The sequence below is a fragment of the Pteronotus mesoamericanus genome, unplaced genomic scaffold (genome assembly GCF_021234165.1).
Source record: "Pteronotus mesoamericanus isolate MK-2021 breed Mesoamerican mustached bat unplaced genomic scaffold, CSHL_Meso_final contig_65, whole genome shotgun sequence".
Lineage (NCBI taxonomy): Eukaryota > Metazoa > Chordata > Mammalia > Chiroptera > Mormoopidae > Pteronotus > Pteronotus mesoamericanus.
This window is the reverse complement of record NW_026555228.1, coordinates 6,703,746-6,727,363: the sequence shown is the minus strand read 5'-3', so window position 1 is coordinate 6,727,363 and position 23,618 is coordinate 6,703,746. Positions and strand designations below refer to the sequence as shown.

At 39.1% G+C, this 23,618-nt stretch overlaps 1 protein-coding gene across 1 annotated transcript in view; it reads right to left on the bottom strand.

Moving 5' to 3' along the window:
* Positions 1-1,625: 1,625 nt before the first annotated feature.
* GRPR (gastrin releasing peptide receptor) overlaps positions 1,626-23,618 on the bottom strand; it is a 29,128-nt gene continuing 7,135 nt past the window's right edge. Inside the window, exons 2-3 of the mRNA XM_054581193.1 lie at positions 3,602-3,953; positions 1,626-2,015 (exon numbers count right to left, since the gene is read on the bottom strand). Of these exons, the coding sequence (XP_054437168.1) occupies positions 1,626-2,015; positions 3,602-3,953 (742 nt within the window). The remainder of the gene's footprint in view (positions 2,016-3,601; positions 3,954-23,618) is intronic.

Below are 23,618 nucleotides of genomic sequence, written 5' to 3'. Positions count from 1 at the left end.
TTGTCTAGTGTAATTGTGGACTACCAAGAAAACAGGTGTGTCCAGTATATAAGTGCATGCAGCAAACAGAAGTGAAGCAGTTTCACTCCAGCTAATACAACTGTAAACTCAAACCTTTACAACTGTCTTGGTCCTAACTTCTAAAGTTCTGCAGACACTGAGTGTTTCTTTGAATCAAGAGACAAAAGTCTTTTAATATGTGTCATGTGGAAAAGAGAGCTGATTGTTCTGTCTCACTTGGATAGAGAATACCAGAACCATAATGGTTTTAGGATTAAGGTATGCACATTAGGGCATATTTACAGAATTTGCATTTATTCAAAATGGGTTAACATGTTTGCAATCTATTAAACTGGCCTGTACTTGAGAGGAAAAAAACAATAAAAAACTTGATTCAGGTTTCTAAAGTAAGATTGTCAAATCCTTTTACTTGGAAGAAGATCTAAGTCCAGCATCTTTCTGCACATGGGTTGCTTTGTAAATACTCTTCTTAAGTAGAAACTTAATATATCTGTAGCTGTTTTTAATCAGTTTTTAAAGCTAAGCTCCCCATAACTGTTATACATATTTAGATAGAAATACATATCACTGAAATTGTATTCATTTCCTCCCACTAACTTTAGGTGAGGTACTCATTAAATGTAACATGTTTTCTTTTCACCCAGATGTGATCCTTTTTCTTTTCTCCTTGGAAACTACTGCCTCAATGTTGCGGACATGGACATCCAAATCCAAGTAAGTACATTTGACTGAAAATCTTGTCTACCAAAAATGAACGTTATACTTTATGCACTTACAATGTTTGATGAATTGATAACATGATCGATTCCCCTCCCCGCAAAAGGGATTCTTTTCTCCTATGGTGGAACTGATTACAGCCAGGGAACATCAGAAAGAACTTCTATTAAGTTAGAATTCAGAATGTGAGATATTACTCCACAGCCGCACATGGATCTTTACATATGTGTCTATGTGTTTGGTTGTGTTTTTGCCTTCAAATGATATCTTGAGTGTTTCTTCTATGTCCTCAGTAATGTCCAACACTTGCATTTGTCTTAAATTGGCTCCTGGTGTTATTAATTTGGGGACTGTCCTTCATATATGAAACTCTTTCATAGGTTTGGCTTTTCATGTTGTGTCAAAAAGTTTCTTACTTTGTGATTATAAATATTCCTTAAATATGACTCAAATCACATTTTTTAAAAGAACCAGCCCTTGCTCAAGAAATGACAAGGTGCAGTCTTTCACAACGTGGACATTCAACATATAATTTCATCTGCTATATAAGTTTGGTTCTTCATATAGTGTCTATGACTTAATTGGCCACACCTGTGTATCAGGACTTGCTGCTTAAAATAATTATGTTCTATTTGGTCCCTTTTCTTAAAAAAAAAAATTCGCTCTACATCAGGAGCAGTATTCACAGGTCAAAGTGGAAAAGGTAAGTCTTGGTGGACCTTGCAAACTTAATAGCGATCCTTTTAGTCTTCTCGCCAACCCATGGATACCACTCCTGGGCCTTACAAAGGGTCTTTAGAGGGTACAGAGACACTGACAGATGTGAGGGTTTATTACCAGCCACAAAGCAAAACCAGGAGTACCGGGGGCCAGGATCAAGGGTCAGCCTAGACGTACCCCTCATGACAGATGTTGCCATTGATAAGGCTGAAAGTGGCCGCGGAAGGGTTGGTACTCTTGAAGGAGGTCATGCAGGTGGTACTTCTGCCAGTGCTGTGAGACCGGGTCAACAGGCCAGGGCGGCAACAGAGGAGCTGGGTGTTGAATTGCTTCCTGAAACTCTTGCTCAGTAGGTAGAGGGCAAAAGGGTTGACACAGGAGTTGGTGAAGGCCAGGAGGCGGGCGCAGATACTGGTGACGAAGTGGAGCATGGAAGTGTCCACCTTGGAGTAGTGGTAGGAGCGGTACAGGTAGATGACATGGTTAGGAAGCCAGCAGAAGGCAAAGAGGCCCACGAACACCAGCACTGTCTTGGCGAGGCGCTTCCGGGATTCGATCTGAGGAGAGAGTTACACACAGAGAGGATAGAGGGACCAAGGGACAGTGTGGAAGGATTGCCACCGAGAGACAAAGGTTCAGACAGAGAAAGACCAGGAAAAAGAATTAGGGAAAGGGAAAAGCTCGTAAAGCCATGGAAAAAGAGTTCAATAGGAGAAAGGGGGCCAGAGAGAATCAGATAAATGAGAGAAAAGCATCAGAAGCAGATAGAAAAAGGGAAAAAGTCCAAAACACAGAAATGGAAAAGCCAGAAAGCAGAAATGCATGAGGCAGAATACAATTAGACCATGCCACTAAGAACAGATCTTTAAGCAAAGTTGATTACACGCTTGGATGGACTGCACGCCGAAATTCTAGTAAGTGCTCTCTTTTTTCTCAGGAGGGCATTGGTACAGTTTATCAGCCATGTGACTTCATGTCTTTCTCCCCAGCTAAAAATCTCTTATTCCCTCTGATGCTCAAAAATGTCAACTTTGTTCGTTCTCAATGGACAAACCAAGATAATTAGCTATTATTATTATTATTATTTATTATGATTATTTTTTAGCCTCAAGTTATTTCTGGACTATACTATTCAGGAAGGCCCTTACTGCAAGGGGAAGTACCTTTCTCATTAAAGAATTTGGGATGCGATGTACATTCACTATTGAGAGGTCTTTCAAGTGGGAGGAGAGTTTCATTGAGATCTGCCATTCTCTCCTTACAATTAAGATCTCCCCCACCCCCAGAAAAAAAGAACTCTGAAGGGTGAAGCTTCCGACTGAGTCCGCTGTACATTGAAATGGATGGGGAATCTTTCTGTTTCTCCATCATTAATACATAATCTACATTTGGAGTGGAAGGAAAGATCTGACAAAAAGGAGGAAGCCAGAGCCTCTGGTTTCTACTGGTCTTCCCTCAAGGATGAAATTACAGGGGGTTACATGGATGGGCAAGGGCGTCCTACACAGAGGAAGGGCATCCTGCTTTTTGGGCAGTCTGGGGTGTACATATGCTCTCTTTTGCAGTCTTCTAACAGCTTTACAACCTAGGGGTTATTAGTCTATATTGTGGATAAGGGAATCGAGGCTCAGGGAAGGTAAATCATAAAACCTGGATTTGAAAGTAAATCAGTGGCAGCCAGTCCTAATCAAGCTACTTCTTTTTCTTCAACCACTCTCATTTTCCTGCCCCCTCTGCTTTTTCCCCATGTGGAAATCCTCTTCCTATCCAAACCACGTGATTCGAATTTAAAGAAGTCACATCCCTCTGAGCCTCAACATTTTATTTTTTTAAAACAACAATAACAAAACAATACTTTTTCAGATATTTCTCAAAAAGAAACCCATACTCTAAATCCTTCAGGTTCTCAACACTTCCCTAGCTTAGATCTTTAATAAGAGAATGAGTTTATACAGAGCGCCTGAATTCCTGGTCGTCTGTAGCTAGGAACTTCCATTTACCATCTGGAAGCAGATCCCTCACCTCCTCTAATTGTAGAATCAGGTGATGTGATCACCCAAATACCACACCTGTCAGTGGGGTTCAAAAGAAATGCAAGGGATCAAATCCCCAAGGAGGAAATTAATCAATCCTAAGCACCCACCTGCTTCTTGACATGTATATTCCCTTCCACAGGCAGATTGTAAGCACTCTGGATCAGATTTTTGGCAATAAAGTAGTAGTAGACAGAAATGATCGACAGTGGGATGATGTAGAAGATCAGAAAGGAAGCCGTGGAGTGGATTTTGGGGTGCAGCTCATTAGAGTGTGGGTATGGTGCACAGCTAATGAAGGTCTGATTGGTGCTTTCCTCATGAAAAGGGTGTAGATCCGAAAACACAGCTTCTGGGATGGCCAGCAGCATGGAGATGATCCAGATCAATGCAGCTTTGAGGCAGATCTTCATCAGGGCATGAGAGGCTTGGATATCCATTGGCCGGACAATGGCTTTGTACCTGGGACAGGAACGAGCAAATGTTCTGCGTAAATTGCCTAATATTACTATGGATAGCAGGACTTGGAATTGGGTGAGGCGATCTAGGCACCTGGGTGCAATAGTTAAGGAGTTATTCACTCTCAGCTTCGTGCCGGTGCCAGCTCTGTACACAACCCTGACAGTGGTTGGCCACGTAAATGTTGTACCCCACATCCCTCACTCACCTTATTCTAGTCCTGCCTGTGAATGATACCTTCCCCTTTCTCCAGCAGTAACATTCCGTCCCTATTCTCTCTAGATTTTAAGATTAATTCTGAGTAATGACGAAGCTCCTTTCATTTCTCTTATTAAATCATAGGAATTAATAATAAATCATGTTTTAAGAAGGGCACAGGGACAGGAAGGTAGGCTGTTTTTTTTTGTTTTTTGTTTTGGCAAAGCCTTCATTTTGAGTATTCAGATGCTATGTAGGGAAACTTAAGTCATTGAGTATTTACATATATGCCTTTTCTCTTTTTCAAAATATATAGAATGAATACTCTGCTGAAAAATTTGTACACAGGAGCATTCCTGTAATTATCAAAATAATTTTTCTCCAGTCCCATTTTCTTTCAGCCTCATCTTCTCTTATTTAGGTCTTTCTTGGTTCCTGTGCTACATGTGCCCTTGTCTTGGATCAAGTGTTCCGGGAAGCAGACACTGAGATGAAATCAGGAGGATAAACAGTTTATTGGGGAGTAATACCTATGAACGGGGAAAGGGAAGGAAGCAGGATTGGGCAAAGGGAGGTATCAGACCCTGATGCCGATGTGATAAAGTTTACACCAGTTAATGTAACCAATCACCTTAGCTTGCCTGAAAATTCCCCAGTTTTTGCACTGAAAGTCTTCTATGCTGGGAAATCTCTGACTCCTCGCGTACTGAAACTGCTGGTCACCCTACCTGAGCTCAGTGGGAAGCTTGCGAGCAAAGGTTGCCCAATGGAGGAGTCCTGTCTTGGGAAGACATGGTCAGCCCCTTCTGTCATCACCTTGCTTAGCTGACAGTTAGGGCCACCCAAAAAGAGTGTGACCTCAGTTAGAACCTGATTCAGTCACTGGGCAGGAATTGCCCAAGAAGAGCATGACCATATCTTGAAAGATGAAGTAGAGGCTGAAGGAGGTGACAGCTGGAGGTTGTCAGGTAACCACAGTCCCTGCAGCTGGACAGCAAGTCATTTCTTCAAGGGAAGTCTGAGTTGAGCATTTCCATGTGTGCCCCTGCTCCTCACACAATGCCCTGCAGTGTGGGCTGCACACCTGTTTTGTGTGCACTTGTCTGAGAACCCACTACACGATGAGGTCCTGGTCAGCGAGGAGCGTGTCTTTTCCATGTTGGCATCTGCCAGCATTGTGATTTGTACACACTCCACAAACATTTGTTCAATTGAACATGAGCTGCCATAGTGTGGAAGTTGATATAAGTTGGGACCAACTAAGTGCAAGGGTGTACATTGCTGGAAATGGTGTGTTGAAACTGGATTTTACCTATGATACTCTTTTATAGCACGGACTTCAATGAAGGAGGAACACTTATTTCTGCTTGTTTCTATGTTGATTAAGCCTCCATTGAGTTACCATTATTGGCTGCACCCTGACTCCTCACTCGCTTTCCTCCTCCCTCCAGGGCAGGGGGGTGATTTATTAAGTGGTGAGTTTGAGGAAAAGAATCTGACATGTTCATTGGGCTCAGAGAGGCCTATGGTTGTCTAACTGTCCCTGACTACGAGAATGGCACTCCTAAAATAGGAAATCAGAGTGCCTGCAAGATCATTATTGCTGAGGACCTAAGTCACATTCTCCAATAGCTTTATCAGACACAGACCAATCATTTTTTATTGTTCTCTTTCTGATTTCTTTATCTAGCTCTCTGTCCCCAGCTCAGGTAAGGAAGAGAGGACTAGCATTTGCTGGGCATCCCCAGTACTCCAGAACAACACTAGAGATCTACTTCAGTGCGCCTGGGTTTGCTTTCCACCCATATTTGTATTCATTCATTTTAAACAATTGAAGAAAATAGAAATTTCTTTGAACTTTCCAGCACTTTCTCTAGTCCCTAGTTATTTCAAACACTTTTATTCCTAGTTCAGAATGTAGGCAAGGAATTGGTATCTTTATTAAAGGTATGCAAATATCTTTACCCGAAGACATACCTATATGACTAAAGATATCCCTAATAAATTAATTAAAGATAAAGTGATAATGATAACTTCTATCTGCATTTTCTGGCAGAGAGCAGTCATCGGCACCACTAGCTCTCCAAGTGAAGGTGACTCACTCATACATGAGTCAGAATTAGAGTGAATGGCTTACCTTCTGTGTTGGGAATCTTGTATTCCTAAGTGCAAAATGCCATGAGACCTACTGAGCTGCTATGTCAAAGTACATCCTTTAAAGTATAAAAGACTGTATAAAATCATTTTTATAGTTTTTCAAAAAGAATAATTTGAATCTAAACCTAATTAAGCCTCTAGGTCTATGTATCAGTTTTCAAGAAAAGTGGGGGTAGAAGAACCTGTTAAATGGTGCCATGAAGATATAAATCCTGAACTGGAAAATTCTACAGGTATAATGACCCCATTTTTCCAATAAATATATAGCATAAAAAATCAGGGAGAATGATTACAGACAGATTGAGATGTGTAAGACATCAATCAAGTGTAATGTATCTATTTTGGATTTTGATTCAAACGAAACAACCTATTTCTGAGACCATTGAGGAAAATCAAACATAGATTGCATACTGTTGATATCAAGGAATTATTTTTACTTTTTATTTTTTTAATCCTCCCCTGAGGACACTTTTTCATTGCTTTTGAGAAAGAGAGAGAGAGAGAGAGAAACATTGTTGTAAGAGAAACACCAACTCGTTGCCTCCCATACATGCCGTGACTGCAGATCGAACCCACAACCTTTTGGTATATGGGATGATGCTCCAACCAACTGAGCCACATGGCCAGGGCCAAAGGAATTATTTTTAATGTATTGGGTGTGAGAATGGCATTGTGATTGTGTTTTAAAAAGACTTTATTTATTAATAACCTACCCTATAGGCAAAGATTTCTTGGACAGAATGCAAAAGACACTAACTGTGCTTTAGTTTGAAAAAAAACCAACCCTAAAATAGTTATTAGTGAAATAATATAATGTCTATGACATACTTTTAAATATTTAGACAAATTCATATATTACTTGTGTAATTAAAAATAAGTTTAAATGCATTGCAAATAATTTTCTGTTGTGGAATATTCATAAAGTATCAAAGAAGTTAAAGAAATCTCATTTAGTAAGCTCTTGCCTTGCACCAAACAGAGAATAGCATATACATTATCTCATGTATGTTCCAGACAACTCCAACAGGTAGGTGCTATTTTCCCCATTCTACAGGTGACAAATTGAAGCTCAGTTTCAGAAGTGGTGGGGTCAACATTCAATTTATGACCAAGTCTTTTCAGGGTACCATAGCTCTTTCAGAAGAAAGCTTTGGGTAAATTTTTCCTACAGGCAGATAAACAGATCAGATGCTTCCCAAATGTGTATGGGACAAACCAAATGTTCCATAGAAGTCTAATGGTTCTATAGAGCATGAAACATATCATCAATGTATTTGTTCTTCCAGTTTAGACTGCTCTACTCAGAGCTCCCAATGCAGGGAGACACCACTGGGTAATTCTCATTTAAGAGTGATGGCTGGTTGGACTGGAGTAGATATTCAATCTAAACCAGCCAACAAACTACCTAGCTAGCTACTAAAGACTGTCTCTTACTCTTAAGCATTTAAATTGGAAAATAGAGAGGATGTAGTCGGTCAATGATAGATGTAAGAAAAACCAAAATTTTGGTGTCAAGGAATGTATTAGGGCAGCCACATTTTAACCATGAGCAAGATAGATAAGCAGATCGGGTAGATTGAAAGAAAGAGAAAGAATGAGGCAGAAAACAAAGAAGCTGAGATGATGTGGCCCTAAGTCATACAGAGTGTTCTTGGTTCCTGGCCCATGAACCACTTTTGAATGTACAAGAGGCCTCCTGTTATAAACTTAATAAGTCTTCCATCTCCTTTTCACTTGAATTAGTGTGAGTGGCTTCTGTTCTTTACCAACAAAAGAGCCTTATCTAGAACAATTAGTCATGGTGGTCACTTAAAGTTATCATCAGATACATTTCCAGTATCAGTTTGCATAGATCATCCCCCATTTGCAAGCCATCTGAAAGAATGAGCTGTCAACTTTCAATTATACTTAAGAGATAGTCAATAGATTAGTCTTAGTCTATCTCTTGATCCTAAATTCTCCATCGCTTTTCTGTCTCCTTCCTTTCTTCATGCCCAATCCGAGTCTCTATTCATCTGAATCCTACCCTTCTAAATTCCAGCTTTTAAGTATCATGTTGATGAAGCTTTTGCTGGCCAGTCTAGACCTCAATTACTCCCATTTTTTCTCCTAACCTGTTTAATTTTATGACAGGATTATTGACTCCTCATTTTATGCTTACTACGCACTATCTTGAATTGTTTTCTAGCTTTCCATGGGTCTGTCTTTTCTACCTGACTTTTTCATAAGTTTCCTGAAGATGGAAGCTTTTATCTTCTCCTCTTCCCTTGTTTCTGTATCTCTAAAAAACATTCCAGGTCCGTTGTCCTACATACCATTTATTTCAAAGTAGGGGCTTAGCAAATACTTTCCAATTAATTGATCAATAATATGGACTTGCAGATGTCTCTTATTTACAAGTCCTCATAAATGAGAGAACAGATCCACTTTTACATACTTAGAAAGCATCATTCTTCCCTAGAGTGACAAGTTCACTCCTCTGGTAATATGGGGCTCGAGACAATTGCTTCTCACTTCGGAAAACATCTGTGCTTCATTTTTTAATTGCAAACATTGAAAAGGTCAGAAATGTTCTCTGTCACAAGATTAATGTGTGAAAGCTATTCTTGGCAAGTATAAGTAGTTGGCTCCTACGCCCACAGTTGGAAGGAAAACTTTGCCCACAGAAAGGTATATTTTTTATTCAGATATGAGCAGTTTGTTTATTTTTAAGGATCCAGCTTTTCAGCCCCTATTTGTCCATAATCACCTTGGGAGGTCAGTAGGAGTTGTCGAACAACCGTATTTTTTAACCCCCATTATAATCCTAAGGCACACTACCTAGAGAGGACTGAAGTGAAAAGAAAACTAAACGAATTAAATGGTCTCTAGGGTAATTGACACATCGTCAGCATTTACATTAGAATTCTCATACCTAATAACATTTGACAAGACTGTTAAACATTGGCTTTATTTCCTCCTGAGAATACCAGCAAGAACTTTTCTGAAGAAATGTGAGGCAATTATATGCTGGTTTGTAAAATGAGTACTCAGACCAATGGAATCTTATCTCCCTTTGCACCATTACTCTCCAAATGCAGAGCTGGCTGGTCTGGGCGCCTGTGCACCCGTTATCTTTAAGTGTGTAACAGATTACAGTCATCCTTCCCTGTTCTTCCCTCCAGGCCAGATAACTCCAATGCTTTGTTTCACTGCTTTTAAAATAGTCCAGTTTCCTCTGGGTCTTGGGAGCAGAGAGATCTGATTCTTAATGGTAATTCTACCAACTAACCTTTTGGTCTCGAACAAATCACAGACTCCTTGCACCTCAATATTCTCATCCCTGAACAGGAGATAATTTTCGCAACTTGAAATGTAATAACTGATTCAGACAAAATGGATGAAGCTAGCGAGGGAGAGGTTTTAGGAAACACAATATTCATATAGTCGCAAGAGTCTCCCTACAGATTTTTATCTAATTGCGAAAGGGAAAATGGACCTTTATGATGGGGAAATCTGGAGGTTATCCCTTTAATCAAGTGGTCAGACCCAGGGTGAACTTGTCCATTAGCCAAAGTAGGCACAAAATCTGGGGCCCATGATATCTTTAGAGGATTGGGAAAATGTTTTAATTTCTTTTAAAATCAGAAGAAAAAATGAGTATAATCCATCTTGAATTATATTAGTCCCTATGCCAAACAATTATACAATATAATTCTTAATATTTTTTATGGAGAAAGGTTCCCATGAAGGTAAAAGGGCCAACACCTGCGAAATTCATAATGTAAATGCCCTGATCAAATTGGGCATCAACAACAGTGGGATAACCTGAGATCATGTGCCTCCTGATGCAATGCAATGGGCAGAACATGACATTGCCTATGCAGTATTCTTGCCCCATTTTCTAAAACTTGAATCCAACTATGAGGAAACAATCAGACAAATCTAAATCTGGCATATTCTACAAAATAAGTCGCTTGTATTCATTTTTTTTTAGAAGAATGTAAGGGAGCTACTGTTGTACCCTTAAAAAGATTAAAGATATTACAAGCAATATTTTTTGCAATGTATGCTTATATCAAATCATTATGTTATACACCTTAAACTTACCCAATGTTATATGTCAATTATATCTCAATAAAACTGAGGCGGGGGAGACATATAACAACCAAATGCAATGCATATGTTTTGATTTGATTCTGGAATTTTTTTTTTTAAAGCTATGAAATATATTTTTAGGACAATGGGGGGAATTTGATTATGGTTACATACTAGATGGTATTAAGGAATTATTGCTAGTTTCATTAGGTGTGATAATGGCACTTGTGTTACATAGAAGAGTGCCCTTGTTCTTAGCAAATGCATACTGAAATAAATAGGAAAAAGTCAGGGTGCTTGCCCCTTACTTTTCAGAGTTTAGCAAAACAAAACAAAACAAACATATATGTGTGTATGTGTGTGTGTGTGTATGTATATACATACATATGTACACAAGTATATATACTAGAAAAAGAACAAGAACAAAATCTAGGAAATGTTAATTGTTGAATGTATTTTTTTAATTTTTTTGAAATTTTTTTTATTGTTCAATTAGTTGTCCCCATTTCCCCCCATTACTCTCCCCTGCCCTACCCACCCCCATCTTCAATCCCCCCCACCATCGTCTTTGAATTTTTTTTTTAAGATTATATTTATTTTCAGAGAGAGGGGAAGGGAGGGAGAAAGAGAAGGAAAGAAACATCAATGTGTGGTTGCCTGTCGCACGGCCCCTACCAGGGACCTGGCCTGCAATCCAGGCCTGTTCCCTGCACTGGGAATCAAACAAGTGATGTTTTGGTTCACAGGCCAGCGCTCAATCCACTGAGCCACACCAGCCAGGGCTAAATGAAATCTTAAAAAAAAAAAAAAAAGTGAAGGCACAGTTGTGGGATATGAGGGATGCAGAAGCTGAGGTATAAAATAGGAAGAGAGATGCAAGCAATTGTTGGCCATCTGATGGTGCTTTGGCAGAAGAAGTTGGGCAAGTATTATTGAACCTTGGACCCAAACGGTTTTCAGCTGGATGATCTAATTCCAAAGCCCGGTGCTAATCTTATAGGGAGCCAGCCATCAGGAGGGGTATAATCAGAATGAAATATTACAGTTGCCAGTGGGTAGGTTTAAAATGACAAAGGAAAGCAGTCACCAGTTAAATTTCAGTAGGTGTGCAAACATCCTGGCACAAGTTGTTCCTAGGCCATTCCTCAAGAATGTTATGGAGGGAAAGAACATATATTTATAACTTGTTAGACCTTTTCAACAATTTATGAGCCAAAAAGTTTGAAGACTGTTTATAAATCCCACTTCCAAATTGTAGTTAGACATGGCCTGCATTTGCTCTACCGCATAGCACAGAAGATACACAGAGAATGGGGGGAAATCACTCATGCTCTGGGGTGGAAGGCGTAACAGCCTCGGAGTCATAAACTGTCTTCGTAAATTGTCATTCATCCTCAAACAGATACAGAGATAGGATTTGGGTGCAAGTAGTTTTTTTGGGAGGGGATTCCAGAAAGCACAGGAAGTATACCACTTTGGGCAAGTTGAACAGAGGCCTGCCGGGGACCTCCACGAGAGAGTGTGGTGAGCAAGATTTCAGAACTGTGCCACCAAAAGGTGAGGAGACTGGGGTGTTTGCCCACCAACAGCCATTGCTTTTTTGCCTGAGATTTTATCCTGAAGTATTAATTCTGTGGCATTCCAACTATGGCCCAAACATCACCAGGCCCTTGGCCAGACATCACCCTGGGTCAGAAAAACACAGGAAGCCCAGGTCCGCTAGTGACCTCTGGTGTACAAGGGATACAGGAGGGCCACCAACAGCATCCACTATGTACATTCTTCTCCAGATTCAGTCAGTTTATTAAACATATCTATAGAAAATAGAATATCAGATAATTTCAGTTTTTAAATGTATTTAAAATGATTGGGGATAAAAATAGAATTTCTAAATTATCTCAAGGAAACACATTCCTTTTTTTTTTCCAAAATAAGAATTGTTAAATCTCAAATACCGTTATGTCATATGAATCACTGTGTCTAATTATAAAGATTTAACGGCACTATATATTTAAATAACCCTGGGTGAGAGGCTTTATACATGGTGAAATCATGACCCATCTTTGGAGTTTATTGGGTCCAGTAGCCCAGGAGGTTGATCCTGGTGGTGTTGGGGGAGGTACCACTGACTGGGTGGAGACTGGGAGCCCTGCATTCTACTCCCATTTCCATAATTAGCTATTTTTGCCTAAGCGTGCTATCTTGATTTATTATTTTTTTTATTTAACAAAAACTTATATAGCACTTACTAAGTGCCTAGTACAGCTCTTAACACTCTCCAAGAATTAACTTTTTGAATTCCTCGTAACAATACTAGGAAGTAGGTACTACTGTTGTCATCCTCCTCTTACAGATGTAGAAACTAAGGCACAAAGAGGTTGCATAACTTGCCCAAGGTCACACAGCTACCAAGTGGCAGAGCTAGGGTTTGAACAGAGGCCCCGTGGCCCCTGTGTCCACACTTAAAACCACGAGACTTAAATGCCTCCATTTTTTTCATCTGTGAATCAGAACTAATGATACCAACCTTACTTATATAAAGAAGAGCTAAATGAGGTGTTTCTAAGGCAGTTTGAAAACTGGGAAACACTATTTAAATGAAAGCTTATTATTGCGTTTCCTGAAAAGGAAGAACTGTCCAATAAATATCAAGTAAGTGGTCGAGATTTCAACACTACCGTTGTGGCTCCCTTATGAACATAAGTAATAATCATGCTGATGGTGCAGTCACTCTTTGACTAGGAAGTATAACATTTTGCAAAGAATATGACACATTATTTCATTTCATCATTACAAAAATTACAATAGTTCTATGATATATTAAAGATAAATACCCTTATTCCCATTTTATAGATCAGAAAACTGAAGCTTGCAAGGTGATTTGCCCAAAATCACTCAGTAAACACAAGAACCTGGGCTCAAATTCACACATTTCTTCAAATTGAGTGCTTTTGAATTTATCCTCATTATAAATAGTGCTATACTAATTGTCACCTCCAAAAATTAGTAAATAAAAGATAGAAAGGGAGGGAGGGAGGAAGGAAGGAAAAGAAAAAGGAAGGAGAAATTCATACCCATTATTGTCTATTGACTATTGACTATTAATAGTAATTATTGACTATTAGACAATAATGTGTATGAGTTTCATGTTGGGAAGATGAAACCTATTTGGGTGATGATTGTGCAACAATATGAATGTACTTAATGCCACTGATGTGTAAACTTAAAAATTATTAAAATGATAAATTTTATGTTATATATATTTTACCAAAATAAAATGAAAGAAGACAGAGAAACAGGATGGAAAGAAGGAAGAGTTGGTATATTTGCCACCATGCAACTGTGAGGGGATTTTAACCAACTAAAAAATTTTGCTCTAAGTCAGCAAAAACATCCACAATAAAAGTAGTCGAAAGGTAATGAGTTACTTTGAATGACTTTTTTTCAGTTAAAAATTTAATTTAAAAGTGCTATGTGGAATCGAAAGAACAATATAAACAAAAAAAACAGCAGAAACAGACTCACAGATACAGAGAACAGACTGATGGTTGCCAGAGGAGAGCAGAGTTGAGGAGTTGGGTGAAAAAAGTGAAGGGACTGAGATACAAAGTAGTCACGGGGACATAAAGTCCAGCACAGGGAATATAGTCGATAATATTGTAATAACTGTGTATGGTGCCAGGTGGGCACTTGACATATTAGGGGAGGGGGACACTTTGTAAAGTCTGTGATTGTCTAACAACTATGATGTACACTGAACTAATACAAAATACTATTGAATATAAACTGTAGTTGGGAAAAAAATCCGAAGAAATGCATAGAAATGGTAGATAACTGACATAAAATGAGGAAGGATACTATGCTCAGACTTACTACATTTGTCTGTTGGTTTTTAATAGGTTTTTTTAGTTTAAAGCAACTGAAGTGTAAAATGGAGTTAATGTAAACAAAAATAATATATGAGAGGATAAAACAACTGTAGGACATTTACACAATGGAATACTACTCGACCATAAAAAAGAAGAAAATTTTAGCCTTTGGGACAGCATGGATGGACCTGGAGAACATTATGCTAAGTGAAATACGCCAGTTAGAGAAAGACAAATAGCATATGATCTCACTGATACGTAGAATCTTTGAACTAAGAAGCGAAATAGAGACAAACTCAGAGAGAGCAGGCTGCCAGCTCTTGGTGGGGGGTAGGGGGCGGAGGGCTCTAGTGAAAGGAAAAAGGACTCATGGACATGGACAACGGTGTGGTGATTGCAAGGGATGGTATAAGAGGGATAAATGGTAATGGAAATAATACAATAAAGAAGAATTCGTAGCTCAAAAAAAAGTGCTAACAGCTCATTATAAAAATTTAGACAGTAGAAAATTCTAAAAACAAAGAAGAAAATTATCCGTAAGTCTTACATGTCATGTTTTGATACATTGCGTTCCAATTTTCCTTTGTCTTTTTTACAGAACTGAGAGCATGCAACTGCATCGTCTTCTTAAGCATTTCAGTCTCACACAGATGCCCATAACCCTCTAGCCAGCAGGCGGCACTCTGCAGATGCTGGCTCTCCTCTCTGGGCACCATGTCCATTCAGCTCCAAAGAGCCTTGGTGGTCACTAGAGGGCAACGTCCGTGCATTTACAGATTCTTTCTAGGATTAGCTCCAGACAACACATCCTGCCTAAATGAAAGAAAGCGCCCCTATTCCTCCAAAACTAGAGCATCTAACAACCATAAACATATCTTAAGCACCTACTTTTGCATGGTTCCATACTAGGTACAAAAGAGGTCAAGAAGCATAAGCCCTGGACACTCAGTGACATTTTCTCTTATTCCATTCTGGAAGCTAAAAAGGTTCATGCGTCCTGGGTCACAGGACTGTGAGTTTCTTAATAGTCAGGTCTATGTCTTACTCATTTTATGCCCATTTCATTTATTGAACAAAGCCATAATTAAAACAAAAAATCTAGAGCTGTGCACCAAATTTGGCCTGTAATCTCTTTCAGATGAGGAAAAGGGCTCAAGATCCTCAAGATAACCTGGTCCTCTCCTGCCCCCCTCCTAGCCAAACACTCCTCTCCTGCTTATGTCAAAACACTCTGGATACCATCTTCTTAGCCTTTTCGAAGACATCTCCTAGGCCTAAACACTTTCTATTCCTCTAAGCATTTCAAGCCTGGAAGAATTCTTGGGGGTCCTCAGCAAATTCCACACTTTTAAGGTAACTTGCTTACATGAGCCTATGATGAAAAGACCTTAGCATGGTGCATGATAGGGAAACGTGGGGAGAAGGTAATGAGAAGTACAGTGTCCGTCTACATCTTTACTTCCTCGATGAGCAACAGGAAGGCTCTGCCCCCATGCCCAATGCCTGTGGGAGCTGGAATCCAGCTAAGCCTTGATTTAAAACTCTCTGATTCTCTTCTTTTCCACAACTGTTGGTATCACAGAGGACCCAGTAAACTCTGGAAAACATACATTGCTTAAAGATGTTGACTTGATTCTCAGTTTTTGGATGATCTAAAAGCTAATGTGCATGGTATGACAGTGCCTCGTATCCTAAAGCATCATACAGCTGTATGATTCCTATTGATCATAACCCTTAGGAAGTCTGTCTGGGCTCACTGACCAAGGCTCATGGATTCCCCTAGGTCCCATGCCATTAAAATAGGCAACTCGCACTGCTAAATGACCATCTCGGCACAGGCCTCTACATGAGAGACAGCAAACTAAGGCCCACTGGCCAGATCTGGCCCTCTGCCTGTTTTCATATGGCCCATGAGCTAAGAATGGTTTTTACGTTTTGAATGGTTGGGGGAAATTCAGAAGAAGAATAATATTTTGTGACACATAAAAATTACATGAGATTCACATTTTGGTGCCCATAAATAAGGTTTTACTGGAGCACAGCCATGCCATCCCTGTTTGTTTATATAAAATCTGTGGCTGCTTTTGTGCTATAATGGTAGGGATAAGTGGTTGCAACAGAGATCTTCTAGCCTACAAAACCAAAAATATTTACCATGTCCTTTTAAAGAAAAAGCTTACCAGCATTTTACATATGTGCTCTGAACATGTGAACATGGCTAACATTTCTGTCCTTCTCTGCCTGTCTTCACCAAAGCTGTTGCTTCCTTCTCTCTCTTTTTTTTTTTCTTTAAGATTTTATTTATTTTTAGAGAGGGGAAGAGAAGGAGAGAAACATCAATGTGTGGTTGCCTTTCCCACGCCCCCTGCTGGGGACCTTCCCTGCAACCCAGGGATATGCCCTACACTGGGAATTGAACCTGTGACCCTTTGGTTTGCAGGCTGGCGCTCAATCCACTGAACCACACCAGCCAAGGCTATTCCTTCCTTCTTTAAATGGAGGAAAGCCCATTTTCCATTTCACACAGCACCAACTGTTAGGCCTATTAATTTGTGGTAATGAAGATACTAGGCTACTGACATCTGCCATTGGACTTTCAGTATTCAGCACTCATTGTTCAGGATCCTTAGGCAATTTATCTGTACATTTAAGTCCTAATTTAGTATCTCAGACTTTGTTTGGCCGTATGGATTAAAAGTCCCTGGCCATTAAGGATTTAAAATCCAGTCAGGGAAACAAGATATACCCAGGTAAAGACATTAAAGAATAATAAAATGAGCCCTGGCTGGTGTGGCTCAGTGGACTGAATCCCGGCCTGCGAACCCAAGGGTCACTGGTTCAATTCCCAGTCAGGGCACATGCCTGGTTGTGGGCCACATCCCCAGTAGGGGCCGTGCGTGAGGCAAGCAACAGATGTATCTGTCACACATCGATGCTTCTCCTCCTCTCTCTCCCTCTCTTCCCCCTCTCTAAAAATAAAGAGAAATAACAATAAAGTGATACATATGTATTTTCCCCTTTGTGAAGCACTTTTAGAATAAGTGATGATAGGTCAGTATATGAATGGATGTTAGGATGGTACAGACATATGAGTACATGTTTAATTGCAAACCTGTTTTTTATATAACTATGGAATATAAAACTTAGAAATCATCAAGTTTCATTTCCTTAACTTAAAGAGCCTAGATCTCTGGATCCGCACTTCAGTTATATTTGGCTCCAGCACTTTGGATTCTCAGTGAAGTGAAGTCTTTTGAAAGAACAAGTAAAGAATGGTTAAAACTAAATATTTACTACACTGAAGCCATCTTTTGAACCTTCAATTTCACCTCTGTTGACAATTTAGAAAAGATGCCACATTCTGATTGTCCATTTTCCAAGCACTTAGAGCGGAAAGGAAAAAGAAAATAAAAGTCTTAAAAATCTATTTAGATCACCATCTATTTTAAAAAAATAAGCATTTCCCAAATGTTCTCATAGAGAAAATACTGTAATTTTGTTTTTACATAATTTTATATTGTTCTTAAATTGTGTTGAAAGTATTTCTCATAACAGAGGCCTGACCCTGATATGAAATTGCCTGACAATAAAAGCCACCACCAAAAGGAAAACAGAAACCTTGAAAAGCTTAAGACTGCATGTAGTTGTTCTACTTATATGTAGAAAGTATAAAGAAAAAAGCGAGTCACGTGGACATCTTATTGTCATGGTAAATTCTCACACAGAAATAAATTTCTTTATGTGTTGCATTTCGCATTTCCCCCTATTTCTTTCCTATGTAATCTTTAGCTGTCACCACTGGTCAATTGGTTCCCACCAACTGATGATCCAATACTAAAAAAAAAAAAGAAGAAAAAAGTAGTAAAGAAGTGAAGTTTAAAGAAAGGTACCTTAGGAATATTTTAGCTCTTTCCGTCCTATGAAATTTCAGCAGTTATCAATCACCACATAACCAAATGTCGGCTCTAGCTCCTGCTTACTGGGGCTAAGAGTCCTGGCCTAGTTGAAAGATACCAGAGCTTTGATGTACCTACAACACTTGGCGGTGTCCGCTGCTTCAGGCCCCCGCTGAGATTCCTGCCTTTCTCACTTTGAAGTTAGCCAGAGCTTACTTTCCTGAATCTAAATCGCAGAGATAATCTGAGCCTCTGAATGCTGATCCCATGGGTCTGACCAGGTAGTTCTGTACTCTTTAAAGGAACTGGGATGTGGGTAGCTTCGAGGGCAGAGGGCAGAAGGTCAGATCCGTAAGAGAGGTGGTATAGGATTTTCCACTTTTGTTAATGGCAAACTAGCTTGTAGCTGACCAACTCGACTGAGATGGCAAGCTAGAAAACCTCTTTGAAAACATCAGAGAAATAGCAAGGCAGTTAGGATTTGAGGGGCCAAAATCCTGGGGAGAAGGGAAATGCAAAGAAGTGAAGCTGTTATTCAGCATTATTTCCTGCTCAAGGCATTTCCCAAATTACAGCAGCAGCATAGAAACAGCTGAGTGGAGCTTCAGGCAGTTTTAGGATAAAGGGGGACAATAAATGGAGGTGAGGGCCAGCCTGCGAGAGGAGTCCAGGTAAACAACCCAGGCTTTAGTTGAAATGCACCAAGGGGTGCATCCTAGTAGTGGCGGTGAGCTGGAAATACACCCACTGGCACAAAGACCCAAGCCCAGTCTCCAGTCTGCTCCATCCCCGATTGGATGAGATATACAGGCACCTCCCAAATGCCTGAAAGAAGTAAAAGCTAATCTCTTCTGGAAGATAATACTATCCAGAGCCTCAAATTATTTATAGCTCTTCATATACAAAATCAGGTAGTCAAAAATTGCCTCTTATACCAGGAAGTAAAACTGAATGGCCCTAAAAAAAAAAGAAGAAAATATATAATTGAAAAAGACTTTGAGAGGTTCCACATATTAAGGTTGCCAGAGAGGGATTTTACAATATATGGGAGCTAATTAAAGAAATTAGATGACCAGATGTAACCAAATAGAAACTCTAGAATTGCAGTATACTATACCTGAACTTAAGAATTAAATGGGAGCTTCAGAAGCAGACTAGACACAGTTGAAGAGAAGATTAAAGAGCTGAAAATGGCCAGACTGACTACAATGAGGAAAAGGAATAGAAAACACAGAAAAGGGAGTAGGAATTTCATGGGACATGGTCAAGTGATGAAATGAAATTTTGCTTAAAATAGTTTTTGGTAACAGAGGCCTCACCCTAGCATAAAATTTCCTGTCTCAATAAAAGCAAAAACAACCACAGGGGGGAAAAAACTCAAAAAGCTGAAAGTTAACCTGTAGTTTTTCTATTTATATGTAGACAGAATAGAAAAGGAGAGGAGAAACAGAAAGGGACAGAAGCAATGTTTGAATATCTAATGGTTGCGGATTTTCCAAAATCAGCTAAAGTCTTCCAAGCTACAGATTTAAGAAAAGCTATAAATCTCAAACAGGAAAATACAAGGAAAACCATACTCAGATGCTTTAGAATGATGCTGCTGAAAGCCAAAGATAAGGAGAAAATTTTTTTAATCTGTCAAGAAGAAAAAAATCAATAATTTTAAAGGAGCAACAATAAAACTGATATCTGACTTCACAGCGCAAGTCAGAGGACAATAATTCAAAGTGTGAAAGATAAGAAGGCCAGCCTAGAAACCTATGCTCAGCAAAGATATCTTTCCCCAAATTACATAAAATAAAGACATTTTCAGACAAAAACAGAAGATGTATCTCCCTTAGATGTATACTAAATGAAATACTGAAGGGCGTCCTTTGGGCAGAAGTAAAATGATCTCTGATGAAGCCAGAGAAGCAGGAAGGAATGGAGAACAACAGGAAAGGTAAATGCTGGAATAAGTGTAAATCTAAAGGTAAATATGTAAGTAAAGGTAGAGTATATAAAAACAATAAACATGATGTCTTGTAGGTTTTAAAATATAGAGAGAATTAAAATATGGAATAACAATAACAAAAAAAGGACAGAAGGGAATTAAAATGAGGTTCAAGCGCCCTATTATCCTTCCATTGTCTGAGAAGTGGGAAAGTTCCAATTGATAGTAAATTCCAAAAAGTCAAGGATACATGTTGTAAACTCTAGGGTAGCCCCTCAAAGAATACTATTAAGAGCTTGTAGAATTAACAAGTTCATGAGGGGGTGAAGAATAAAATAATTAAAGTATTTAATTAATTTAAAAGAAGGCAAGAAGAGAGGGAAAAAGGAGTATGAAACAGGTGAGAACTATAAAAACCAAAAGAAAAGATGGTAGGTTTAAATCCAAATATATTAGCAAAATTGAGTTTATTATGTCTGTTAGAAGTCAGGAACCTGCAGCTAAATTACAAATAGCAAATACATTTATGTAAAGTCACTCATGTATACCCACATAAATACCAACGGTGATGAAGATAACTTAAAACTCATAATGCAAGGACATCCATGGCAAATAGGTTAATGGACATCATCAATTTAATGAGTATTTAAGATTATTCAAGGCACATGAGAGCTTGAAATGCTGTGCAACTTTACAGCCCATACAGGAAAGAAGCTTGAGAGTGGCTTTCTCAAATAATCCTAAGCATTTGATAATAATCCTAAATATTTATGTAACATTACTAATAATGAGTTATTAAACTAAAAGAAACTTTTCTAACCTGTCGTTAGTAAGTTAATTTTAATAGGCCTTGCTAACACTGACTTATCTTTCTAATTTCTCTATAGAAAAGGATATTTCCAAACCATTGTCATTTTAAGAGAGAAATGAGGATGAAGCCAAAATGTTAAGAAAACAAGTGTGGTAAACATGTGTCAAGCAGTTAACAGATGTTATTTTTCTGGATTTTGTGACATTTGTAGAATTTATCAACTCATTTAAATTTGTAACTTATTGTGATCTGTAATCTAATATATGATTTCTAAATATTTTAAAACATTCACTTCTCTCCCTAACTTTGTATTCATGATTTTATTTGCTTTACTTAAAAACTACTCCCCAAACAGTCACCATGAAACCCGCATGAGGTCTTGTCATCAAGGGTTGAAACCACTGTTTTACTGCAGTCTGTTAGCCATCAGAGGAAACAAATACGATTTATAGACCATAACCCAATCATCCAGGTTTGCGCGATAAAACCTACCGGAATTCATTCATTCCTTTATTCCTTCCTTCATGTATCCATCCATTTGAGGCAGGATAGTAAGAAGCAAGAAAAATCCCTTGGCATGTGGAACGGGGAAACGGAGGCAGCTGACTCGGACCGACCCCCTCCAGCACCCTGACTCTCCCGCCTCCTTCCTTTCCCATCCACTCCTTTAAGCATTAAGCCCTCAGGACAATGAGGTTCTCATCAGCATTAAATAAACTTAGGAACAAAGCCTCAGGTCTGTTGACCGCAGAGACGGAGTTCTGGTCAAACTAGAGACAACATCTAGGCCTCAGTTTCATTTCAGCCCCAGGCCCTGAAAAGCAGCAAAACCAGACGAAGATACACCGTGGCTGACAGCAGGACCAGCTGCAACAACTAATGACCCCCTTATCCTAGCACTGACCAAGCAGTGCAGACCATGACCCTGACCCTAAATTTTGATGAATCAGCCTATTAAAGGACCTATCTGGAAAGCTGATGAATAGTCTATTGAGATCTTCCACTGTGACCTCTCCTAAAATTCCTGCCTTTACAAAACAGATAAAAACCCTTAAAACAAAGGATTCAGTGCACGCTCTCTGTCTAGAGCATGCCCATGCCTTCTGTCTTCAGGCGCGTATCTTTGCTTTCTTTTTCCTAAACTCTAAGGGTCCCCACTAGACTTGCAACTAGGGGAGAAGTGGGCAGCTCATCCCAGGCTAATCCCCTGAACCTGTCTCCAAGGGCTCTCCTTTTGCCTCTAACTTGTTTTCTGCGCGCAGGAAGCTCAGCTGGCGCATTTCTGCCTCGGTTACTGTCTTTCTAAAAGGCCAAGGCAGCTCTCTGAGTAGCCTAACCGATTCTTCTCTTCGAATGTACTTTTGCTTTGCATGCTAAATAAACTTCCTCTTGCGCTAGAGTTCTTGGCTCTGAATTCTTTGTCAAACTCAAAAAACCAAGAGTTGACATCACCTGTAACACATTCATGTATTCAATGAACACTTACCAAGCACCTACAACAGGTTAGAATCTGTTCCAGTGCCAGAGAATATGTTAATGAATGAGATAGCCTCCCATTTGTGGGGAGCTTGTATTCTAGTGGTGGAAAACAGACAGTAAAGAAGTGAACAAACAAATGAACAAAGTAATTCTCAAGAAAATAATACCGGATTATTTTTACCTAAGAAAAATAAAGATATGCATCCGTACAAAAATTGTATGTGAATGTTTGTGACAGTTTTATTCATCATCCAAAACTGAAGCCAGTCCTAATGCCCATTAACTGAAGAATAAATCGTGGTGTAGCCATGCAATGGGATACTACTTAGCAATAAAAAAGAATGAACTACTTAAATGTGCAACAACATCAACTAAAGAAGCCAAACTCAAAGGACCACATACTGTATTACATTATTCATGTGATATTCTAGAAAAGATTAGGAGCTAGGGGTGCAGGAAGGGCATGAGAGAAGTTGGGGGATAATGAAAGTGTTCTGGGTCATGATTGTGGCGGTGGTGGTTTTATAACTATATGAGTTTGTCAAAATTCATAGAGTTTTGTACACCTAAAAATTTACTGAATGTAAATTACGCCTCAATCTAAAAAAAAAACAGTGGATGATAGAATAACGTTGGTCATTCGCTTGGATTGAGTAGCCAATGAAGATCCTGTATAGAAGGTGACCTGTCATGTGTAAAATGAATCAGCAGCTTAGGGGTTTTGAAGAAAATCAAATTATTTTAAGTAGCAGCAAACATCAGATATTAACCACCAGAATTTCAAAGATGAATGTAACAAAAAAACTTTGGGAGGCAGACAAAGAGGAATGGAGATTTTTTTTTCTTTCATTCTGTAAAACATGTATTTTAAGAGAGAATTTATGCAAACCCCACATACCAGGAGGATTTACAAGTGCAAAAATGCAAATTTAGTCTATTTACAAAGGATGTTATTGACAAGCACAGTTCAATAAACCTCACCAGGGAGCCCTTTCAAACTGAACTAGGTTTCATGATCAAGTCTGTGCTTTTTGTTCTTTGCTTCCATGCATATTAAGTTGCCAGAAATGATACTTAATTAATCACATAAAAGTCTACACAGACAAGGTCAAAGTTCTTTGCTGCCCTTCTCTCCACAGCAAAATTGAAAAGGCTCCAATTAAAAGAGCCTTTCTGGGAAACCCCACTTCCATTGCACCTGCCCTCTGAGCATTCACAGAGGCTGCCAGAAGCTGTGACAGATCCTTC